Genomic DNA, 20,000 nt, shown 5'->3' with positions numbered 1-20,000 from the left:
GGCTGAACCGTGCAGTCGCTTTTTATGAAACTCGGCCATATGATAGATGGTCATGAAAAACGATCAAAAAATAAATCTCACAATCTTTCGTCAAAAGGTGGCGCTATAGCACTCAGTTGAAAATGACAACTTTGAACAGGTACAACTCATGCCCTGTTTCACCTACAGCCATGAAACTTCGATGCACACATGCGTCTCCTCATGCTGAACAACTTTCACACTCTCACTTTTGACCTCTGACCTTTAGATCTCCCACCATTTTGAATTATATGAAAAACAGTTAAAACCTATCTCCTCCTGGGATTTTTGAGTAATCTGCACGAAACTTTTTACACATGAACTTTGGACCTATACCAAAAAACGTTTGCAAAATATCTTCCATAAGTGAAAAAATGAAGCTTTAATGAGCCAATGAATATTGCAGTTTTATGACAATTATTCATCTGCCCCTAACACATACATGCAGACTTACCATTCTTTGAAACTTTGCAGAAATGTAAAGGGCCATTCCAAATATCACTGAAACCAATCTTACTCCAATTGGTCAAACGGGGGCGCTATAGCAATTTTTTGAAAATTGAAACTTTAAACAGGCAAAAGTCATGCCTCGTTTGGCCGACAGCCATTAGACCTGCTTACACATGTGCCTTGACTAATGAGGAACACATCTATCACGTTGACCAGTAAGCACCGCCCTTAGATTGTCCGCAATCTTGAGCAGTTTGAAAAACACTTAAACCCAGGATTTTTCAGCTATTTGCGTGAAACTGTATGATCTGTGTGATCTCCTTTTTCACAGGTTCTTGTCTGTTGGTGGCTTCTCGCTTAAATGTGTGCCCCACAACCTGAAGGTCACCAGTTCAAGCCTCACTTGGTGCAGACTTCATCTAAGTTGCATTTCACACAACATGACTATCAATGAATACATCTGCAATTGTTAAAGATAACATGAAATACTTAATTGAGTGTTTTTTACATACAGCTGATCTACAATCTCACAACTTTTCAGATAGCAATGAGAGTATCTTTTTTCAATGTATAACATACTTCATTGTGAAAATAGCCAATGTACAATCTGACAACTTTTAATGGTTTGTGAGCTTGTAGATCGGCTACTTTCACTAATTTTGGTTCTGAGGAGATGTACAATTTCTTCATTGGTAAATGGTTTGTGAACGAGTGATCTTAGTGTTAGTGAAACAGGGGCTTGGGTCATGACAGAAGGCAAGAGTTTGTGATCCTCAACAGACGATATCAGCCTTGACAAAGATATAGCACTATAGGTAGTGTTGCAGCTACCTAAGAGTGCTTCATGACCGTAAGGTTGCCGGTTCAAGCCTCACTTGATGCAGACTCATTTAAGTTGAAATGCAAAAAACATGACTCAATCTATTCCGTTTCCATGGCGCTCTCTCTCTCTCTCTTCAATCTATTCCATGTCTTTCTCTTCAATCTATTCCGTTTCCATGTCTCTCTTCAATCTATTCCATTTGTCTCTCTCTATGTCTCTTCTATCTATCTATCTGTCTCTTCAATCTATTCCATTTGTCTCTCTCTATGTCTCTTCTATCTATCTATCTATCTATCTATCTATCTATCTATCTATCTATCTATCTATCTATCTCTCTCTCTCTCTCTCTCTCTCTCTCTCTCTCTCTCTCTCTCTCTCTCTCTCTCTCTCTCTCTCTCTCTCTCTCTCTCTCTCTCTCTCTCTCTCTCTCTCTCTCTCTCTCTCTCTCTCTGAGGGGTGGCCATAGCTGAGTGGTTAGTGAGCCCGCCTAGGGAGCCAGAGATTCTGGTTGCCCCAGGTACGATTCCAGGCCAGGTCAGCAAATGTGTCGATGAAATGAAATTTGTCCCTGAGCAAGACTCTTAACCCCTAATTGCTCACAGGCACTCATTGGAAACAAGACCGCAAGGACTTTCATGAACTGACCTGTTAAAGGAATTATCATTTCTCTTTCTCTCTCCTGGCCCCATATTATCGCTGCTTGCAGCTATATTTTTTAATTAAATTTTACTTGTGTGCCAGATATTCTGTACAACACATTACAATACATTGTTTATGAGGCAGCTTTTAAAAGCTTTCTCTGAGAGGAAAAATGCAGACCATTACTGAATGGTGTGACATCCAGCCACATCACCTGGATGTGTTCTGAACAGGACATTTGAGTTGATGATTAATTGTCGCACAATATTTTTTTTGTGCAAATACTTTTTGGCATTGAACATTAGAACATATAATTCAAAACATATAACTTATTTAGGCTTTGTAAACAAAAATTGCACAGGGCAGATATGACAAATAACTCAAATGTACACAGAAATGACCAGTACCTATGATCAAAATAAATGTACTCAAACACGCGCATGCATTTAATGATTTTATACTTAAAAGATAGCCGATCTACAAGCTCACAACGCGTCTCAATGTGACGATTGTAGATCGGCTATTTTAGCTAATTTTCAATAGATTCATTTATACAGATGATTGGAACGATAATGCAAATCTAATTTTGATGATCATAATTCATTGCGATCTGGTGATAATGCAATGATTGTGACAGCCCTGGTTCTGAACTAGATTTGTAACTAATGATGACACGTTCACGGCCTCGCTGTTTGGCTTCACTAGATCTCATTTCAGCCTGTAACACAACCATAGGTGTGCCTCTACATTTTCATTAGCTGTAGTATGTGCTCCCCGATTGCAGCTATTTTATGCATCACTAACAGCAGCACTAGAGTCAATGAAAGCATGCCAGAGGCGAGCATATAGCGGCCTACACACCAAACTTTGTCGTCCTGACTACTACAGGCTATAAGTCGGGAGATCAGTCTGATGGAAGGTGTGGAAAAGGTGCCCACTCAAGAATTTCATCTGAATGTACTTTCCAAAACCATGCAGTTTTCATAATCCCTGATTTTAAAATAACCCTGTAGAAAACTACAGCTAGAGTGTTATACTGCACAAACTACCTACAGCCCAAACACTTTTCATTCATATTTGAAACATGGGAATTTGCTGAGAATTGTTTTGTCTTGTTATAACAGGGCTCTCCAGAAGAGGGCAGTGTAAGGCCGGGTCGAGCATCAAGTAAGTAATCTCTCTGCAACTATCTCTGTGTGAGTAATCCAGTAAATTGTCTCTCTGTACAGTAAGTACTGTAGTAATCTCACACTACTGCATTATCTGGGTTTATAAAGTGAGCCTGTTCCATGAAGATATTGTGAATGAATATTGAATATTAATATGGTAATAAAATATGAACGGTAAAACAGTATCAATTAAGGCAGGCTAATTGTGGTTTGAACTCATGTGTTTGGCTGCTAGTCAATTTAAAATGCATCTATTGTCAATCTACCGTCCACTAACTCAGTGGTTCTCAAAGTGGGGTTCCAGGGGGTCCCCAGAAAAACTATTTAATATCACCTCAAAATCAGCTTAACCGCTTTAACCCTATTTTACGCGTCAGCTATCCGAAAGCAGCCGATATACAAGCTCACGATGTCGTGAGATTGTTGATAGGCTATTCTATAAAGATTTTTCAAATCTTGCACATTTTGGGTGGAAAAAAAAGATTTTTAAAAACACATATCTTCTCTTATGGGGTCCCTCCCTGGTTACCAAATCCTGCATACATATCAATTTCCTTGACATGAAAATGTTTGAGAATCACTGCAACCTCTAGGTGTAGTGTGGACTGTACTTGCTTTGATATGGGTGGGTGATCAATAAACAGTCAAGTCACGTTCACGCACACAGGGATCCTGTTGATATGGACTTTGATGGATTGTTCTATTGTGACTCACTAGGAATAGAAACAGAGCACTCCACTTTATATTATCAATGGTACAGACTGTCAGTATCAACTCCTCCCTCCCTATCATTTATCTTTCTTCCCCCCGGCAAAGAAACAAAATGTACCTGGAAATAAACTTTTGTTTTAGCTTTTATTTCTTAAAGGATTGATGTGACATTAATACTGTATGTTGCACTTGTGAGAGACTATAATTCTCTGGAAATAACGTGCCTTTTAGATGTACTTTTACAAGATCTGTTTTATGTCTTGTCATAGTCTCACCTGGCCCACGCTCGTTTAGCACTGTCAAGATCACGCCTCTGAGAACCATGAAAGGCTCCCCTGACCTGATTCCTGCTGCAGGTGAGCTGTCTCACACACACACACACACGCACACGCACACGCACACATACTGTACACATACACACACGTGTGCGTGCGCACACCTCTGCCTCATCTATCTTTCAACACCCACACTGTGGGACACCTTATACACACCCAGGGAAGCTTAGAAGGATGCTTTAAAACTCATTATGTTAACCTGCAAGTCACTTAAACAAGCTGTGACGAGAACAACGTGCAACAAGCTATGTATACATGCTACAGCTGTTCTATTCTTGGCTCTAATAGTGTTAATCTGCCTATTAGTGTTAGTCATGTCCCAGCAGCGGAGCAATTAACGCCACAGAGCAGCGGAGTATCAATTTGGTGCCCTGGATTTGATGTTGAACTTCTATTTTAATCATTTGGGGCACGAGGTAGCAATAGCTTTTGGTTTCCCACGAGTGCTGATGCAATGAGACTGTATATCTCCTGCTGAAAGTGGGACTGCTGTGCCAGCCTTTCCACGAATCAGGGAGTGAGGAAACGATGATCATCTCCCATGTTCTCATGTGTTTGTTTTGTGTCCTATGCGCTGGTTAGCATTGGATTCCAGCAGAGTGTGCAAAGGGAAAGGCGTCGTGACCCTAAGAGCCACCCTCGTCCACATAGACGATGAGGACAGCATCAGTGAAGACTCCAGCAGCATCACAGCGCCAAGTAAGTTGGAGAGAATGCCATAACACTTCAGTAATACTGTCGTAATCCATGTAATGCAAGAATATTTATAGCGCAATGACATTTGCAATGCTCTGTGAAAAGGGACAAGCAACTGTGGAATGTGAGCGGAAGATGATAATGTTGCTGTATTCTAGTGGGTGTTTATGCGTGCTCGTCCAACCTGAGATTCCTCGGATACCTTTTCGAGCTCAACTGGAATTCATGGCCATATGTCAGGATGTCAGGATGAGTTATATAACCTGTCACGTTCCGAAGTGTGTTTGTTTTTGGTTGCCTGGCACACCAGTGGTGATGCCGTGATTGCTCATATTTTCATGAGTTTGTCAAAGAAGCTCTTTGTTGAGCCCTTCCTACACTGGACTTTCGGGACGGGTGGGGAGCCTTGACTGTGGGCTTGTTTGTTGCACTGAGGGCATTGGAAATGGACTGGAGACAGGCCAAGGCTTTCGGGGGAGACTCTTTAATTGTTGTAGAGCCTGAATATAAAGGCCATTGGAACAAACAGCCTTCACAGCCCAGTGAATAGACGCCTTGTTCTGATGACAAAGTTCACGTATTGTGGGAGAATCGCTTTTTCTTCCCTCCCCATGGATATCAGCATCTCTGTCGATGAAAGCTACCAGGAGAAGCATTCACGCCCTGCGGGATACAGAAGAGATGTATTTAATTACCAATTAATTTGTTTCCCTTTTCTGGTTTCACGTTACGGGGTTCAGTGCCAAGTGAAATGGAATGCTGCACGTTCTGGTATCATTTCCATTATCTTGTTACTCCCGCCCGCTGTGGGCTGCTAAACTGAAAGAATTCTGGACTGTTTTCAGGTGGCTGGACGAGCCAGATTAATGGAGACAGCTCTAAGGCGGCATTGGCTGAAGGAGGCAGAAACATCACAGCTGATTTACCTACCGTAAACAACACTCAGTGCCAGGTGCGTTCACTTCCACCCCATTGAACACGAGCCTGTGTTTGATCCCTTCCAATCATAGAGTGTAAGGTGATATTTTCATCCACTGAGATGTTTATTAGATTTCAGTAATGTTCATTTGAGGATATACCATGTAGCTTACAAGTGTCAATCAAATTCAATGATTGTTTCTCTACAGATATTGTCACGCTGCGAAAATAGCCGATCTACAAGCTCACAATGTGTCTATTTTTGCTATTTTAGAAATGTTTAGAAAATCGATGAAAAAAACAATTTTGCTTAGCATCGACAGGTTGAAAACATGTCAAAAAGAAGGTTGATTGAAATAATGTCAGCAGAACAGAAACCGTGAAGCCATTTTGTTATTGTGCAATATATTGTATTAAGTTATATGTATATATTCAGTTATATTTTATTTTGTCACACTTAGGCAAGCTCACCTGAGGGCTCAAAGGAAAATCAGGTGCCGGCTTCTACTGACATTCAGAACCACATCGCATCACCCTCCAGCTCCGGGTATCCCTCCACCACCACAGTCAACCCCACCATAGTCCTGCTGCAACACAACAGAGGTAAGGGTTCTCACATTGCATGTCGGAAGTAGAAAAACATTTCCGATTTGACTGTATAGTTTGTTGTCTGGGGATTTGGAACTTAATGGACCTCAGTGTTAATTTATCCATTAGTAACTGGAATGGAACCAAATGGATCCGTAACACTGAGGACTTGTGTAGCATTGCTGTATCAGCTGAGCTGCATGGTCATTTAAATTGTGATATGATAAACTGTGAATCATTGTGATGCTGCATTAGCACATGTGGTATTTTGCTCTATGACCAACCGACTTCCACTTTAGCTGTGTGTCCCTCAGTCTCATGTATCTGTCCTGTCTTTGTCCTTGTTCGCTGTGTCCTTTTCTCACTGCAGAGCAACAAAAGAGTCTTTCTCATTTGGAAGGTATGCATTAAGGTTACGGTGTATTCTCACAGATATTTGTGACTTGTCTTTTTATTCCAAGATGCGGCCAACTGCCGCCAGTTTTATTATGTGGCAATCTTTCTTCTTTTTTTTCATTTTTTATTTTTTACATCTGTCACAACAACCCGCTGCTGCTGCCTTAACAATTGATGCGCTCAGGTGGCGCAGGGGAAAAAATTCCTGCCCACCACCACGGTGGGCTTAGGGGTTTGAATCCTCTGCGATGCCTCCGGCTTGGCTGGGCGCTCGAGAGTGGGAAGCCGGGTGGGGAGGGTGAGCTCTGTTGCTGCACTAGCGACACCTGCAGGTTGGTCAGGGCACCCATTCAATCCGGGAACGCATCTGTGTCATTTTAAGATTTCTTTGGCTATTCAAAAATAGCAGATATACAAGCTCATAGCGCGGTACTCGGTGAAAAATCTTGAAAATGTGTCCAAATCTTTGAATATATATATTTTTAAAGCGAACTTTTGTAACTCAAATCTTTGCTTCATGGGGGTCCCTGGAACAAAACATTTTGAGATGGGGGTCCGCAGCCAAATACATATCTAAAAATGTTTTCTAAATCCTAACTATGTTGCTATATCCGTGGTGCTCCAACTTTTCCATGTCAAGGACAACCCAAAATGATATGTATATTTGCCGCGGACTCCCATCTCAAAGTATGTTGTTCCAGTGACTCCCCCAGAAGCACAGATCGGAGTTAAAAATGTGTGTTTAAAACATATATTATATTTGCACAAATTGTCCACGATATTTCTAAAAATAGCAGATCTACAAGCTCATAGCGCAGCACTCTGTGCGCCCCTCCCAGTGAAACTCCTCACAATCAGGTGAAAAGAACGGCTGTGTATCGGAGGAGACGCGTCCTCGCCCACACCCTTCCAAATGACCAAACTGTAGGTGTTAGCAGTGAAACACACGAGTGTTTGGGGAACAATTTGGGAATTGGCCTAACGCCTAAATTGGTGGAAATAAGATAAGAAAACGATTAAAAACTAAATTGAGACAGCAGACTTAATGGGTGCTACTAACATCATAAGGTGATGTTAGATTTCTTTGTGTAACCATGATACAGATTATGGAATGATTCATTTCAAAAGTGTCATATTACTGTATATGGAAATACTATAAAGCATGCCTAACACAAATTGTGCCTAACTTAATAATAGAATGTCAGCCAATACATATTAAATGTGATTTATAAATGTCCTGACACCTACTGGACCTGCGTCAAATAGGTTTTACCTTTTCATTATTTTATCCCACTGGAAGTGCCAGATGGGTGGTCTGTACTTCAATCACTCTGATGCTCTAAACCTGCTCCGTCTGGCTCTCCATTTTGAGTAGAATAAATATTTAAATTCCATTTGACAAAGGTCTGATAACCACTAACTGCTCTGATAAGACATTATATATATTTCTTCTTTATGTTCTGAACTAATTTGCCTACTATTTATCATATGCTGACACACCCTCATTATTTGTACAATTTGTTAAGTGTGGACCCTTCTTTCCTCTTGATTCATTTTGTTAAGCACAATACTTACATCTTGCCTTGATGCCAGATCCCTCTCAAAACTGTCATAAAAAAATACATCAGGGTTTTTTTCCGTATGCTTTTTGTTCCTCCCGCCATCATTGGCACAGCTTTGAGGTCAGTGGGTTTGCTTTGCTTTTCAGACCCAACCCCGGAACGGGACAAAACCCCTGAACCAGACAGAGGGTCCCCTGCAGCCCTCAGCCCTGTCCCAGACATGGATGGAAAGAGGATGCGTCTGTCATTCCACCCCTCCCCTGTCCTGGCTCCTCTCAACCAACCCAATGTGCCTGTGCGGGTGAGCCACAATCACACAATCACAATCAAGGTCAAGATCAAGAACGATTGTGTGGATTTTCATGAACTTTTTGGGGAAAGATCAGTAGACTGCCCCAACGACATGCTCTGAAAAGGTCAAAGGTCGAGGTCACAATTTGTTACATTAATTACTGTTGTTATAGTCTTATGATTCTTTGACCTCAGAGGAGGTGTCCAAATGTAGTAGAAGACATGGCTTGGTTCTTTGTAAGTTACTGAACATATAAAGCTTCATAATGGAGCCGACACTAATGCTAAATGAATCATAGTTGTGATTGCAATGTTGTCTTTTCTTCGTTGACTTGATTTGAGGATGAATTTGGAAATATTTCAGATTTTCCCATGTCACTCTTACATAGTGCTGGTGAAATTGTGATATTATTATAATGAAAATTATGCAATCCTATTTCATGGAGACTATGCATTACTCAGATTATAGGGCTGTCTAAAAATCACATGGAAAATACTTCCCAGAAATACTTGCTATGCCTATGACACAAGATTACTTACTTTACTTGCATATCTCACTTGCAGAACACAGAGAAGTCCAAAGACTGGTATAAGAGTATGTTCAAACAGATACACAGAATACCTGGTAAGGACCGTTTATCATCTCTTGTTTTCTTTGTGTGTTTGATAAGATGTTATCTCTGTATCACCCTCCCAGTGAGTGTTTGTCATTTTCCTCCCCACTATGTTCTGTCTCTCCATCACCATGTTCAGAACCTATTGAGGAAAATCCATACCGTCCCACCTACATTTTCCCAGAGAACTATGACTCTATGATGAAGTCAAAAGGTACCCAATGGCAGTAAGCGCTCCGCTCCATTGGCTTTACTAATCTCCTAGTCATATCCTGGGGTCTTTCAAATACTTCAGCTGTCCTCAATCTTCGTCTTGCCTGGTCACCAGCCAAGAACAAAATCTACAGTAATTTACCCCAATCTGGCACCACATGGAAACAGTCAGAACAAAATATTATAAGTATTTGAAAGTATTTCAAATGCTTTAATACCCAGGTCCAATCCATCCAATAGCTCAGCCTTTCCCATGTAGCTGACATTTACTACAAGAGTCATGCAGATTTCTTGAAATAATGAAAAGAGACTGAGAGAAACACTGAGGATTGCCAGTCTGAATTAAAACTACAATCCGGGGGTTAATTCAATATAACGAACACAGTGGTTGGAGTGGGCCTTCCTACTCTTCTATTGAGACATTCGAGACATTTTGACAATGTCAATAAAGTTACTTGAAGCAGACAGCGCACCGCATTTGACACTACATGTGCCCTATGTTTACTGTAATTTGGACATTGTAGCATTTACCTCTCTCCATCGGGAGAGTGACACAGCAGACATAAGATTTACGGATTGTAGCTTTACAATAATATGGCATAATTGGCAGTAATAACGTCACTATCTTGATTTTACCATAGTTCATAAACTCAATTACTGTTTTTTTTTGCTTGCTTGCAGTTTAAAGATAGCTAAGAACTGAATTGTCAGAGTTGCCTTCATATCCTTCTGAGAGCAAACTGATCTTCAGAAGAATGACAACTTTTGGTTCTTAACCAGTTCAAGAAATCTATATGAAAACCTCCTGTCTCTTCATTTACATTTATTAAAACATAACATTTTGTTCATTGACTTTTCCTTTTGTTGCTCATCATCATTGTCAGAATCTGTAGAACTGAGCTGATCTATTAGATAGATAGTGACTTATAGTGGAGTGTTCATGTAAACAGCAAAATCATCGGAGCATGACTAGTCTACTCATTTGCCTTTCACTCAACAATGAGCTCTTAGTTGTAGTGTTGTATTTTAGTCACTAGGTGCTGCTGGAGTCCTATTGACTACAGCCTGACAAAGAGGACTTTATTTGTTTGTACCAAGCACATGGTGCACATGGTTCCTTGTGTTCATGTTTGGTTACTTTATATACTCATATCCACAGCTGACAACTGACTCATTGTGCAGTTTTGAGCGCTATCCCTATGATTTCGTTTATCCTGTTTGTTTCCAGAAAAGATGCTGTGTTTTCATTCTAAATGTGGAGACTTTTTTTTTCCCTTTATTGACCATTATTTATTCATAACATGGATGCAAATCGATGTCAGGGGATCTGTTTTTAGCTCAGTAATGCATCCTCCAAAGTACATTGACCTGACACTCTCAGACATACACTTTGATTAGGTACTGTAGGTGAAAGTGTAATGATTAGACTAATGGAAGGTCTGAGACAGCAACAACCACATTGAAAAACTTTTTTTTTCTCAAAATAATGTTATTATTTGATACAATATTTTGACACACTATAAGTAATTTCCAAGTTACGATGTTATCCTGGAACACATTTGTGCATCAAGGCTTAAAATTGTCAGTAACTTAAATTAGAGGGATATTGAATGGATTTAGATTCTCTTGTGTTCCTCTTTCAGACGATGGCCCCACTCCCTTCGGGTACTTGGAAGACGGTAAGTTACATTTCAAAGTTCAAGGAGTTTTATTGTCATTTCATACAGGTACAAAATGAAATTTGTTACCCAGGTTCTGGTCATGGCAGAATAAATGACACCTAAATGATAAAGTTTGTTCCTTCATTTTCTTTGTGTAAAGTGTACTTAGAAAAGCGCTATATAAATCTGAGCTATTATTATTATGATTATTATTACATAAAACCTGCTAGTCGGCATCCCTGTTGCATACAAAATGTCATGTTGAACCCAATTTAAAGATCCCTTCTAAAGAAAAAAATAATGCATTTACTGAAAATATTTTACAATTCCAGCGGTCACGCTTCATGTCTTCAGTGGAATTTCCTTTACAGCACGTTAAAGTAGTAGCTGAGCTAAGCACAAATCTGTTGACATAAATTATGAGGCTACAGTGCAAGGGTTTTCTTAATATACTTTTTTAGTATATTCATTAGTCTCAAGGGGTTAGTGAAAAAAGGGTTACGGTTATTATAATTGGTTGCTTTTTCTTGGTCCAGTATTGATATTGTGACTGTTGAGACATTATATATATTCCAATGGGATTTCCAATATGTATAGAATGTCTGTTTTGGATCTCACATTTTCACCCCAAGTCAATTATCGACACTTTGTTTCCCCCACCCTTTCTCCCCCTCTCACACACGCACACGCGCACGCACGCACGCACGCACGCAGACAGACAGATACTGTACACAGGGAGAGGATAAATCCCAAAGACAGCTGCTTGTTTACAAACATCTTTGGTCTTTGGTGTTTGACATGTAGGTGCAGGTGTATTTTTATTCACATACAGTATCTGGTGTGTTGCAGTTGGCTACTGTCAGTCTTGCTGGCAGGCAGCCACAGGGGTGGAGGTGCTGTAAATGAGATATGGCTCATTCTGTAAAAGGATTCAGTGCTCAGGAGGTGATTGAACTGGTAACATCAGTTGACACTGAGAAGACATTTTTATTGAGCCTCCAGAGTCCAGATTGTGAGAGTGGCGACAGTAGAGATGAGGAGATGGGTGGTAGTCTGGACAACTTGTCAGTTTATTGCTCTTGGCTCTTGAGTGTGTTTGTTAATAACCACATGAACCCTATAGCTTCCCTGTTCTAGGGGGTGACATTCTGCAAAAATAACAGATCCACAAACTCGCAATGCGTCGGGACTCCAGTTAACAAAGCATTATAGGGTTTAATTAAGCCTGATTTATATTTTGTCGTATGTCAGTCGCGCGCAGAAAATAGCTGATCTACAGTCTTGCAAAATGGCCCAATAAAACACATTATGAGCTTCTGCCTTTTCCGGTGCATGACTCTGTTGTATGATGCTGTATAAATTAAGTCTTAGTGGATTAGACATATTAAAAAGGAATAGGGATCTATAGGTTTCTCTGAATGCATCCATGCCCATAAACCTCTTAGAAATACAGTATATGTAAACTCATGTTTATGGAGCTACATTTCTCTTAATTCCTCCCTAAAATTCTCTGTATCTGGTCATTCGATGCATACTTTGTTTTGTAAATGTGTTCATAAGAACCTGTATTCCCACTATTGTTTTAGTGAAAAGTGATAAAACGAGTAACCCCTTGAGACTAACTACGAGTTATATCAAATGCTTGGTACCACTGGATTCAGAAAAGATTGAATTCAACTTAAATTCAATAATAATGTTTTTATCTGGTGTAAATCTGATATTTAAATGTTTTATTTTTTAAAAGAAAACTACATTGTCTACCAATTAAGGCATGATAAATATGCAAAATCAGAATTAGTATTTGTCACATGTAGCCACGTCTTGTTCCCACAGAATAGTTTTTGTTTCTAGTTCTAACAGAAAAACATATGGGCCTTTTTCCCAGCATCCTTGAGGAAAGCTTTCGCAGAGAATAGCAGATCGACAGTCGATCGCCTATTTTCAGAACAGAACAGACACTACTAGTATAGAGCCCTGAGGGGGCCCATATGGGGTTTAAGTGGTTGAATACATTTCAGGTGATCCGTTAATACAGCTGAGCCTCATTCTGTTTCTATTCTGTTTCAGTAAATGGGGTCCCACGTTCTCAAAGTGCTGCAGAGGTGGATCCAAGAGCTCGGTCGCTGCCCGTGCCAACGCGGACCTCCTCTCTCAAACCCAAGAGGTGGGTTTCCTTCATCTGCCATGCATCTGCAGCTTATGGGATCATTTACCTGTGGCTGTACTAAACAGGCCTGATTTCCCCATTTCTTGTCCCTGTTTTTCCAAAACTTTGTTTCTCTTCCACTCTACTTGACACACCAGATAGGATGAGACACCACGCGCAGTAACCGTTTGTCTCCGGTGAAATGGAATATGAATATTTGTATGCTCTGATTGCAGATTCCAGTTTGGTATGCAATAGGCCATAGACCCCCATAAGTCCGAGAGTGTATCAATGGAACAAAATGGACCTGTGGTTCCATTTGTACACTGTCGGAGTTACAGACCTGTAAGGGTCCATTTGGTTCCTAACTATCAATCATTTAGATGCATGGGATTGGGGACCCCCTGCTGGAACTCCCTCAACGACCCCCGGGGGTCCCAGCCCCAACTCTAAGAACTGTTATACACTACAGAGCAGAGCAAGATCCCCAGACCTGGTGTTTAGTGCGGTCTGCCTTAATCTCCAGCTCCCCACTGGAGCTAGTCGGGAGCTGGAGATTAAGGCAGACCGCATGCTAGCTGTGACCTGGGGCTGGAGAACGACTGAAAATCGCAGATCTACAAGCTCGATCGCAACAGGTTGTGAGCTTGTTGATTTTCTATTTTGACTATTTTTGTACGCCACAACAAAGTGGGGTCACAGCCCTACTGTGACCCCACCCATGGTCCCCCCTGCCCCCCACACACACACACATAGAAAGTCAGCGCTGACAAAGACAATCCACCCTCTAAAGCATGTGCAAGAATGAATGATGGAGTGATGAAGGGAGGACAGGTGACGGAGGATAAACTGTTGTTCAGTGGAGCTCTAGATGACATGACTAACTGACTGTCCTCTGAATGAACTGAATGGGCTTTCTTTGTCCATTTTGGAGAAAACAAACATTACGTAATGTACACCGTTTGAGGTTTAAAAGAAAACTGTGATGATAGTTTGTTTAAGATGTAACTTTTATGTAAAGAGCTCAAAAAACAAAATGATTTAGTAACCAGTAATTAACTGGAAGTTGCAGTTTTTGCCATTTTAGTAGTTGAATCTTTTACAGCAGTATCTGTTTGTAGAAGGAAACTTGATGTTTCTTCTTGCTCTCTCATTCTTACACCAGAGGTAATTCTGTTGTATTAATTAGTCCGTCTAGTCAAATGCTGTATAGATTAGCTAGGGCAGGGGTTCCCATACCTTCCCATGCCAAGGACCCCAATAGTTATAGCCTCAGGCCGCTGCCCCCCTGTTGCAGAATTGCTTAAACATTTTTTCTGTAATTTAATTAAAGAGTCAATTCAGTATTTCCCAACCAGACCAGGCAGTAGCACAGAATACTCTCAATTAAAACCATAATGGTACGGTCTACCATATAAAAGTTCAGTCTCCTGAGAAAGTGCATTTTTTGCTTGCTTCGGGAACAACTGACCATATGAAACACATTGGCAGCGATTACTGTACGATATCATATATTAAAACATTTTGGTAACACTTTACTTAAAGGTTGGGTCTATAATGCATTATAATTGCATTTATAATGCATTATAGTGTGCTTATAAGGCATTATAACACTCGTTATAAATGTTTACAACCTTTTAGATTTTACTTTTAAAACGTATAACAAGTGCTGGTCATAATGCATTATAAGCTCAGTGGAACAGCACATTATAACTACCATAACTTAGTCAGCTATAAAGTGTGTTTGTTATAGGTTGTTGTTTATGTATGTAATTATATATAATTATAAACATTTATAACAAGTGTTATGAAGCATTATATAAGTGCATTATAATGCATTATGATGCATTACAATGCATTATAAATGCAATTATAATGCATTATAGACCCGACCTTTAATTAAAGCGTTACCTGGCTGTTATGAAATGCTGTTCCACTGAGTTTATAAGGCATTATGACCAGCACTTATAGATTATATTATTATAAGTTATAATACTTCATAAACCTTGTGCCTTGAGCCCGACCTGACCGATATTGGATTTTTGAGGCTGATATCAATACTAAATAGTACAAATAAATGTATTCATTTAATGTCATTTTTAATAGATTTTTTTCTTTTGCAATGATCCCTCTATATTTATATTTTAAATACATGGTATCGTCCATTACATTTTGTTTGTCTTCTGAAGTCTGGCTATTAAGTATCATCTGAGGAAATTCTTTGTTCTGGTTTCGGTCACAGCAAACAATCTTGTTGAACTGATTCGATTAGTGCTTTGACAGGCCTGTGAAATGAATTTTGTGTTCCGTCATCATAAGTGAAGAAAACAGGGGGAGAAAACAGCAGATCCAAATGGATGAGCTCTCATCATGACTAGGACGTCATCTTTAGAATGGTTGCCATGGAGACCACTTGATAAGGATAGGCTCTCCTCCATCTCAACCCCCCCCCCCCTCCCTCTCCTCTCTCCCTCTTCATAGGAACGAGTGGGAGCCCCCAGATAAAAAGGTGGACACCAGGAAGTATCGTGCGGAACCCAAGAGCATCTTTGAATACGAGCCAGGAAAATCATCGGTGCTTAAGCTGGAGAGAACGGTACGCTAGCCAAGCCAAGCTGCTGTCTTCATTGCCTGTGTTCGCCTGGTGCGGTGTCTCTGACTGTGCATGTTGTGTAACCGCTCTCTCCCTACGTTTTATAAGCTGGCGGGCGCGTGGCGGCTTCACTAACACAGCTCTAAAGGGGGGACGTAGTAGTATATTATTTGCAGCCTGAGTTGCCATGTGTGCGACATTCCTAGAGGGTGTCTCGTTGCAGTGACAGATGATCCTTTCTGCCAGTGTGGGAGTATCACTTACAAGGATAGCCATTGTTCTTCCCATGTTCAACTTAAGGTTATTGGGCTGAATCGGCTTGGTGTGAGGGGGATCAGTGTACAGACACACACACACACACACACACACACACACACACACACACACACACACACACACACACACACACACACACACACACACACACACAAGATGGATACTGTGTTTTCTTGAGAGGAAGTGCAGTCATGTCTACACACAGCTGATGTATGTTGTGCCGTCATTCTGTGTCCTTGAGGGTCTGTCTTTTGATAATGAGCTTTGTCACCTGCATAATTAGGCTTTCCTTAGACACCCTCTTGCTTGAATACGTAGCACGGTCCCTGAATCTTCTCCCCAAAGGAGGTCTTGAACGTTGCAACATAAATGTTATCTTTTTTTTTCTCTTTTCACTATTTTCTTTTTTAAGAATCTTTCATTAATCGTAATCGAAGCAAAGGTTCACCAGTCGTGTGAACGGTGTGAAAAAGGCTCCCACTCAAAACTACAGCTAGAGTGGTATACTGCACAATTGATTTGACATATTGATTTGAAGTCGTATCGCCCAGCCCTACTGTTAGAGTGCAGCTGATAGCTGGTCAATTAAGCACTCATTCGTCCTGACAACCGTTCTCAAATGCAGGACACAATTTGTTTTGTAATTACAGGCTCAGTCATTACGGGTCAGTACATTTGTTGCTGTAGCTGGCTGTGTTCTTTCTTGTTTTCATCTAGTGCTCTCCACCGTGGTGCCAAACATATTTATATTCTATATTGAGTCCTTCCAAAAATATCTCACAATTCATTGCATTAAATCACTTTCAGATATCTGTCCTTGCATACAGTTTTATTTCCAACAGAATGTGTTTTGTCAGTGCACTAGATATGTACAACATGCACAGATACAAATATGTGCACGTTGAAGGATGCACCACATTTTTTGTTGAACTAGCTTGGTTAATATACCAGTCAGTCATAAAGACATCCCAAGACATCCTTTTTTGATTAGAATTCTGGATCATTTATTTATCTATTTTTTTACATACTTTATTAAGATTTTTTTGTCAAATAGTAATAACAATGCAGGACACAAAATGACAGAAAAATAAGATTAACAGTACATACAGAAGCACATGGGTGGGATCGATGACCATCAGAAAGCAGGGATAGTTAAAAGTCCATAAGTGAAGGTTGCACCATAGCAGCCAGATATCCACATACTCAACTATTGTCAAGCAATGCCAGGAATGGCATCCACATGTTTTGGAACATAGAATTCTGGATCATTTATGATAGTTATTTTCAACCTTTTGATTTCCAAGGACCCCCAGTTTGACATGCATTATGCCACAGACTCCCAATCTTTACTGTAAAATCATCGTGTTAATTTAACTCTAGGCGTGTACAATGGATTCCGTATGGGTACATTTGTACGCCCTCAGGGTTACAGAGCCGAAAGGGTCCATTTGGTTCAAAACTGTCAATAACTTAGCTGTGGACCCCCGGAACCCCTCTCTCAAAGACCCTGTGGTTCCCCGGGACAGGAGAGAACCAGTGTTTACGACACTGGGGAATCATTGTGTTGGCTCCATCAGGAATGTTTCATAGCCTCATATGTGTATATTCTGTGCTGTCTGAAATGTCTTCTCTCTGTCTTTCTCCTCTTTTTCTTGTTGCCATGCCCCCTAGACTCAGGATGTAAGTCCAGAAGATATAGATTTAGAGAATGAGCCTTGGTATAGATTCTTTTCTGAGATGGAGTTTGGGAACGCGGGTAAGTGGTCACGCTGTCTTTTAAACGACAGTGTTATTCTATTATGAAATATGCATGTGATAACATCCATGTTTTAACAATGCCTAAAACAAACCGTGTCTGTCTGTAAAGACTACTTCCAAATTCTTCCAAACCCGGCACTTTATCTCCATCCTTTTACGGAATAATATTTTTAATGATTAACCTTAACATAAAATCAGGCTTACATGAGGGCATGTAAGGAGGGCACAGTTTGTATCATCTGAGCACTAAATTTACTTTGACCTGTTGAGGTTAGGTCAATGAGACATAATGAGACATTGATCAATATACATCTAATTTCTTTTTTCATGTCCTTTGTTTTTTCTTGTTTCCATGCTTTACTAAGCAGTATTTTGGGAAGCCCATTCAACTCCCTGCTGTTACTGCCATTGCTCATCCTCAAGAAAGGGTCATTTGTGCACAGTAAATTGCTCACTGTTCATTTATCCATTTGTAACTCAAGGAGACCCGTAAGGGTCCAATTGGTTACATATGTACACCCTCAGAGTCAAATGAACACTGAGGATTTACTGTGTGATCTCTCAAACACCAGGTCTAAGCCTAGACTGTTTACTTTTACCTGAGGGGCCTCAGTGAGTTTGTTTGTGAATTGCATCATTCTCGGCACAGGCAGTGGAAACATATTCCGACTTAATACAATAGCCATAGCTTTTACCTAGTGTAAAGTAGATGATTTAGATTTACTGTGTGTTAATTCAGAGACACAATGACAGTGATATGGAGTGAGTGCCATATTGGAATATGATAGGGATAAGTGATGTATCAAACAGCTGTTGTGACTGCACTAGGCAATAGGCCATCTTGTATTGTCTTCCTTACAACAGGATCCTCAGGTCCCTGGCCAGGAATGCTAAGCTCACAGCGTTGCTGTTCTTGCATACCATTAACTCAACACCCACATGGAACACATTTAATTTTGTATTATTTGTATTTTTTTTTAAACATTGATGCACACTGCCAATGAGGATACATGACATAACTGTAGGACAGAGCACTGGACAAGGTGATTGAAGCACAAGTCACTCTTCGCCTGATGATTCTGTGGGGTCCACTCAAGCATTAGACTCCACGACAATCCCAGACCCTTGAAATACACAACTAGAATGGTGCTCTCAGTAGAGCACACACATCTCTGCCAGGTGGCATCCCCTAACAATAATAGCGATGTATTTAGTTAAACTCTCTACAGCCATGAAAGCGTTCCACAGCATGAAGAGTTCCCATCACATCACCCAAACATGTTATTTTCCAATCATGTTTGTCCGACAACTCTACATTTATGTGATTTAATGACGGCTGTGCTAGCTATATTAGTTTTGGTGCAAGCTTTGCCGAGCATCAGGACCGAACACTCTGTAAATATTATGATGATTCTGGTGTTTGTGGTCAGTTTAATCTAACATTAAGATGTACCGGTGAACTTTCATGTCTGCGATTCTAGATCTGGTACATCCCTAAACAAGAGAAGTGTAATTTGCTACATGCTTATCCCATAGCTTGGAGAGATGATTGCTCTGCGATTCCCCATTCAGCGATTTGGAAATTCTTTGAGAATTTAATGGCCTGCTGTGAAAAGAAATATGACAGCCTAGTAGCACACAAGATTTACTGCAGGCATACACACATGCGTACGCACGAACACACACACACACACACACACACACACACACACACACACACACACACACACACACACACACACACACACACACACACACACACACACACACACACACACACACACATACTGTATACACACATACTGTATACACACAAGGCCAAACGCATGATTTCCTGGCGGAGGTATTAAATGTTGTCCATCCGCCTGCCTGTCTGTCTATCTGGTATATTTACCAAGTGATTGAAGGGCGAGGGAATGAGGTTGTCATAGATGACTCGGTTGAAGTTAGATGTGCGGTGCCCTGACAAATCCATGCCTCGGGCCTTAGCTGGCACCAGGCAAGTATGGCACTGGCTGCCCGCAGAGCAGATGTTCCCTGTCCGTGTTGTCTGTCAGTCACCTCCGGCAGCTTTGCTTGGAACACCACACCCTGGATCATATGAGGCGGCACCCCTGCCTACGACATGAGATCATGTCCTAGC

The 20,000-nt window shown here is 40.7% G+C and overlaps 1 protein-coding gene across 1 annotated transcript in view; it reads left to right on the top strand.

Annotated features, from left to right (window-relative positions):
- Window positions 1–3,064: 3,064 nt before the first annotated feature.
- Window positions 3,065–20,000, top strand: part of sorbs1 (sorbin and SH3 domain containing 1) — a 43,140-nt gene continuing 26,204 nt past the window's right edge. The window contains exons 1-13 of the mRNA XM_084077223.1: window positions 3,065–3,097; window positions 4,080–4,166; window positions 4,728–4,844; window positions 5,687–5,793; window positions 6,221–6,362; window positions 6,718–6,747; window positions 8,452–8,606; window positions 9,161–9,221; window positions 9,350–9,424; window positions 11,067–11,102; window positions 13,152–13,248; window positions 15,712–15,826; window positions 17,771–17,854. Coding sequence (XP_083933349.1) covers window positions 4,133–4,166; window positions 4,728–4,844; window positions 5,687–5,793; window positions 6,221–6,362; window positions 6,718–6,747; window positions 8,452–8,606; window positions 9,161–9,221; window positions 9,350–9,424; window positions 11,067–11,102; window positions 13,152–13,248; window positions 15,712–15,826; window positions 17,771–17,854 — 1,053 coding nt within the window. The 5' untranslated portion in view covers window positions 3,065–3,097; window positions 4,080–4,132. The remainder of the gene's footprint in view (window positions 3,098–4,079; window positions 4,167–4,727; window positions 4,845–5,686; window positions 5,794–6,220; window positions 6,363–6,717; window positions 6,748–8,451; window positions 8,607–9,160; window positions 9,222–9,349; window positions 9,425–11,066; window positions 11,103–13,151; window positions 13,249–15,711; window positions 15,827–17,770; window positions 17,855–20,000) is intronic.

The sequence above is a fragment of the Gymnoscopelus microlampas genome (assembly GCF_963454915.1).
Source record: "Gymnoscopelus microlampas genome assembly, chromosome: 13".
Taxonomy (NCBI): Eukaryota; Metazoa; Chordata; class Actinopteri; order Myctophiformes; family Myctophidae; genus Gymnoscopelus; species Gymnoscopelus microlampas.
This window is presented reverse-complemented; position numbering and strand designations above follow the sequence as displayed.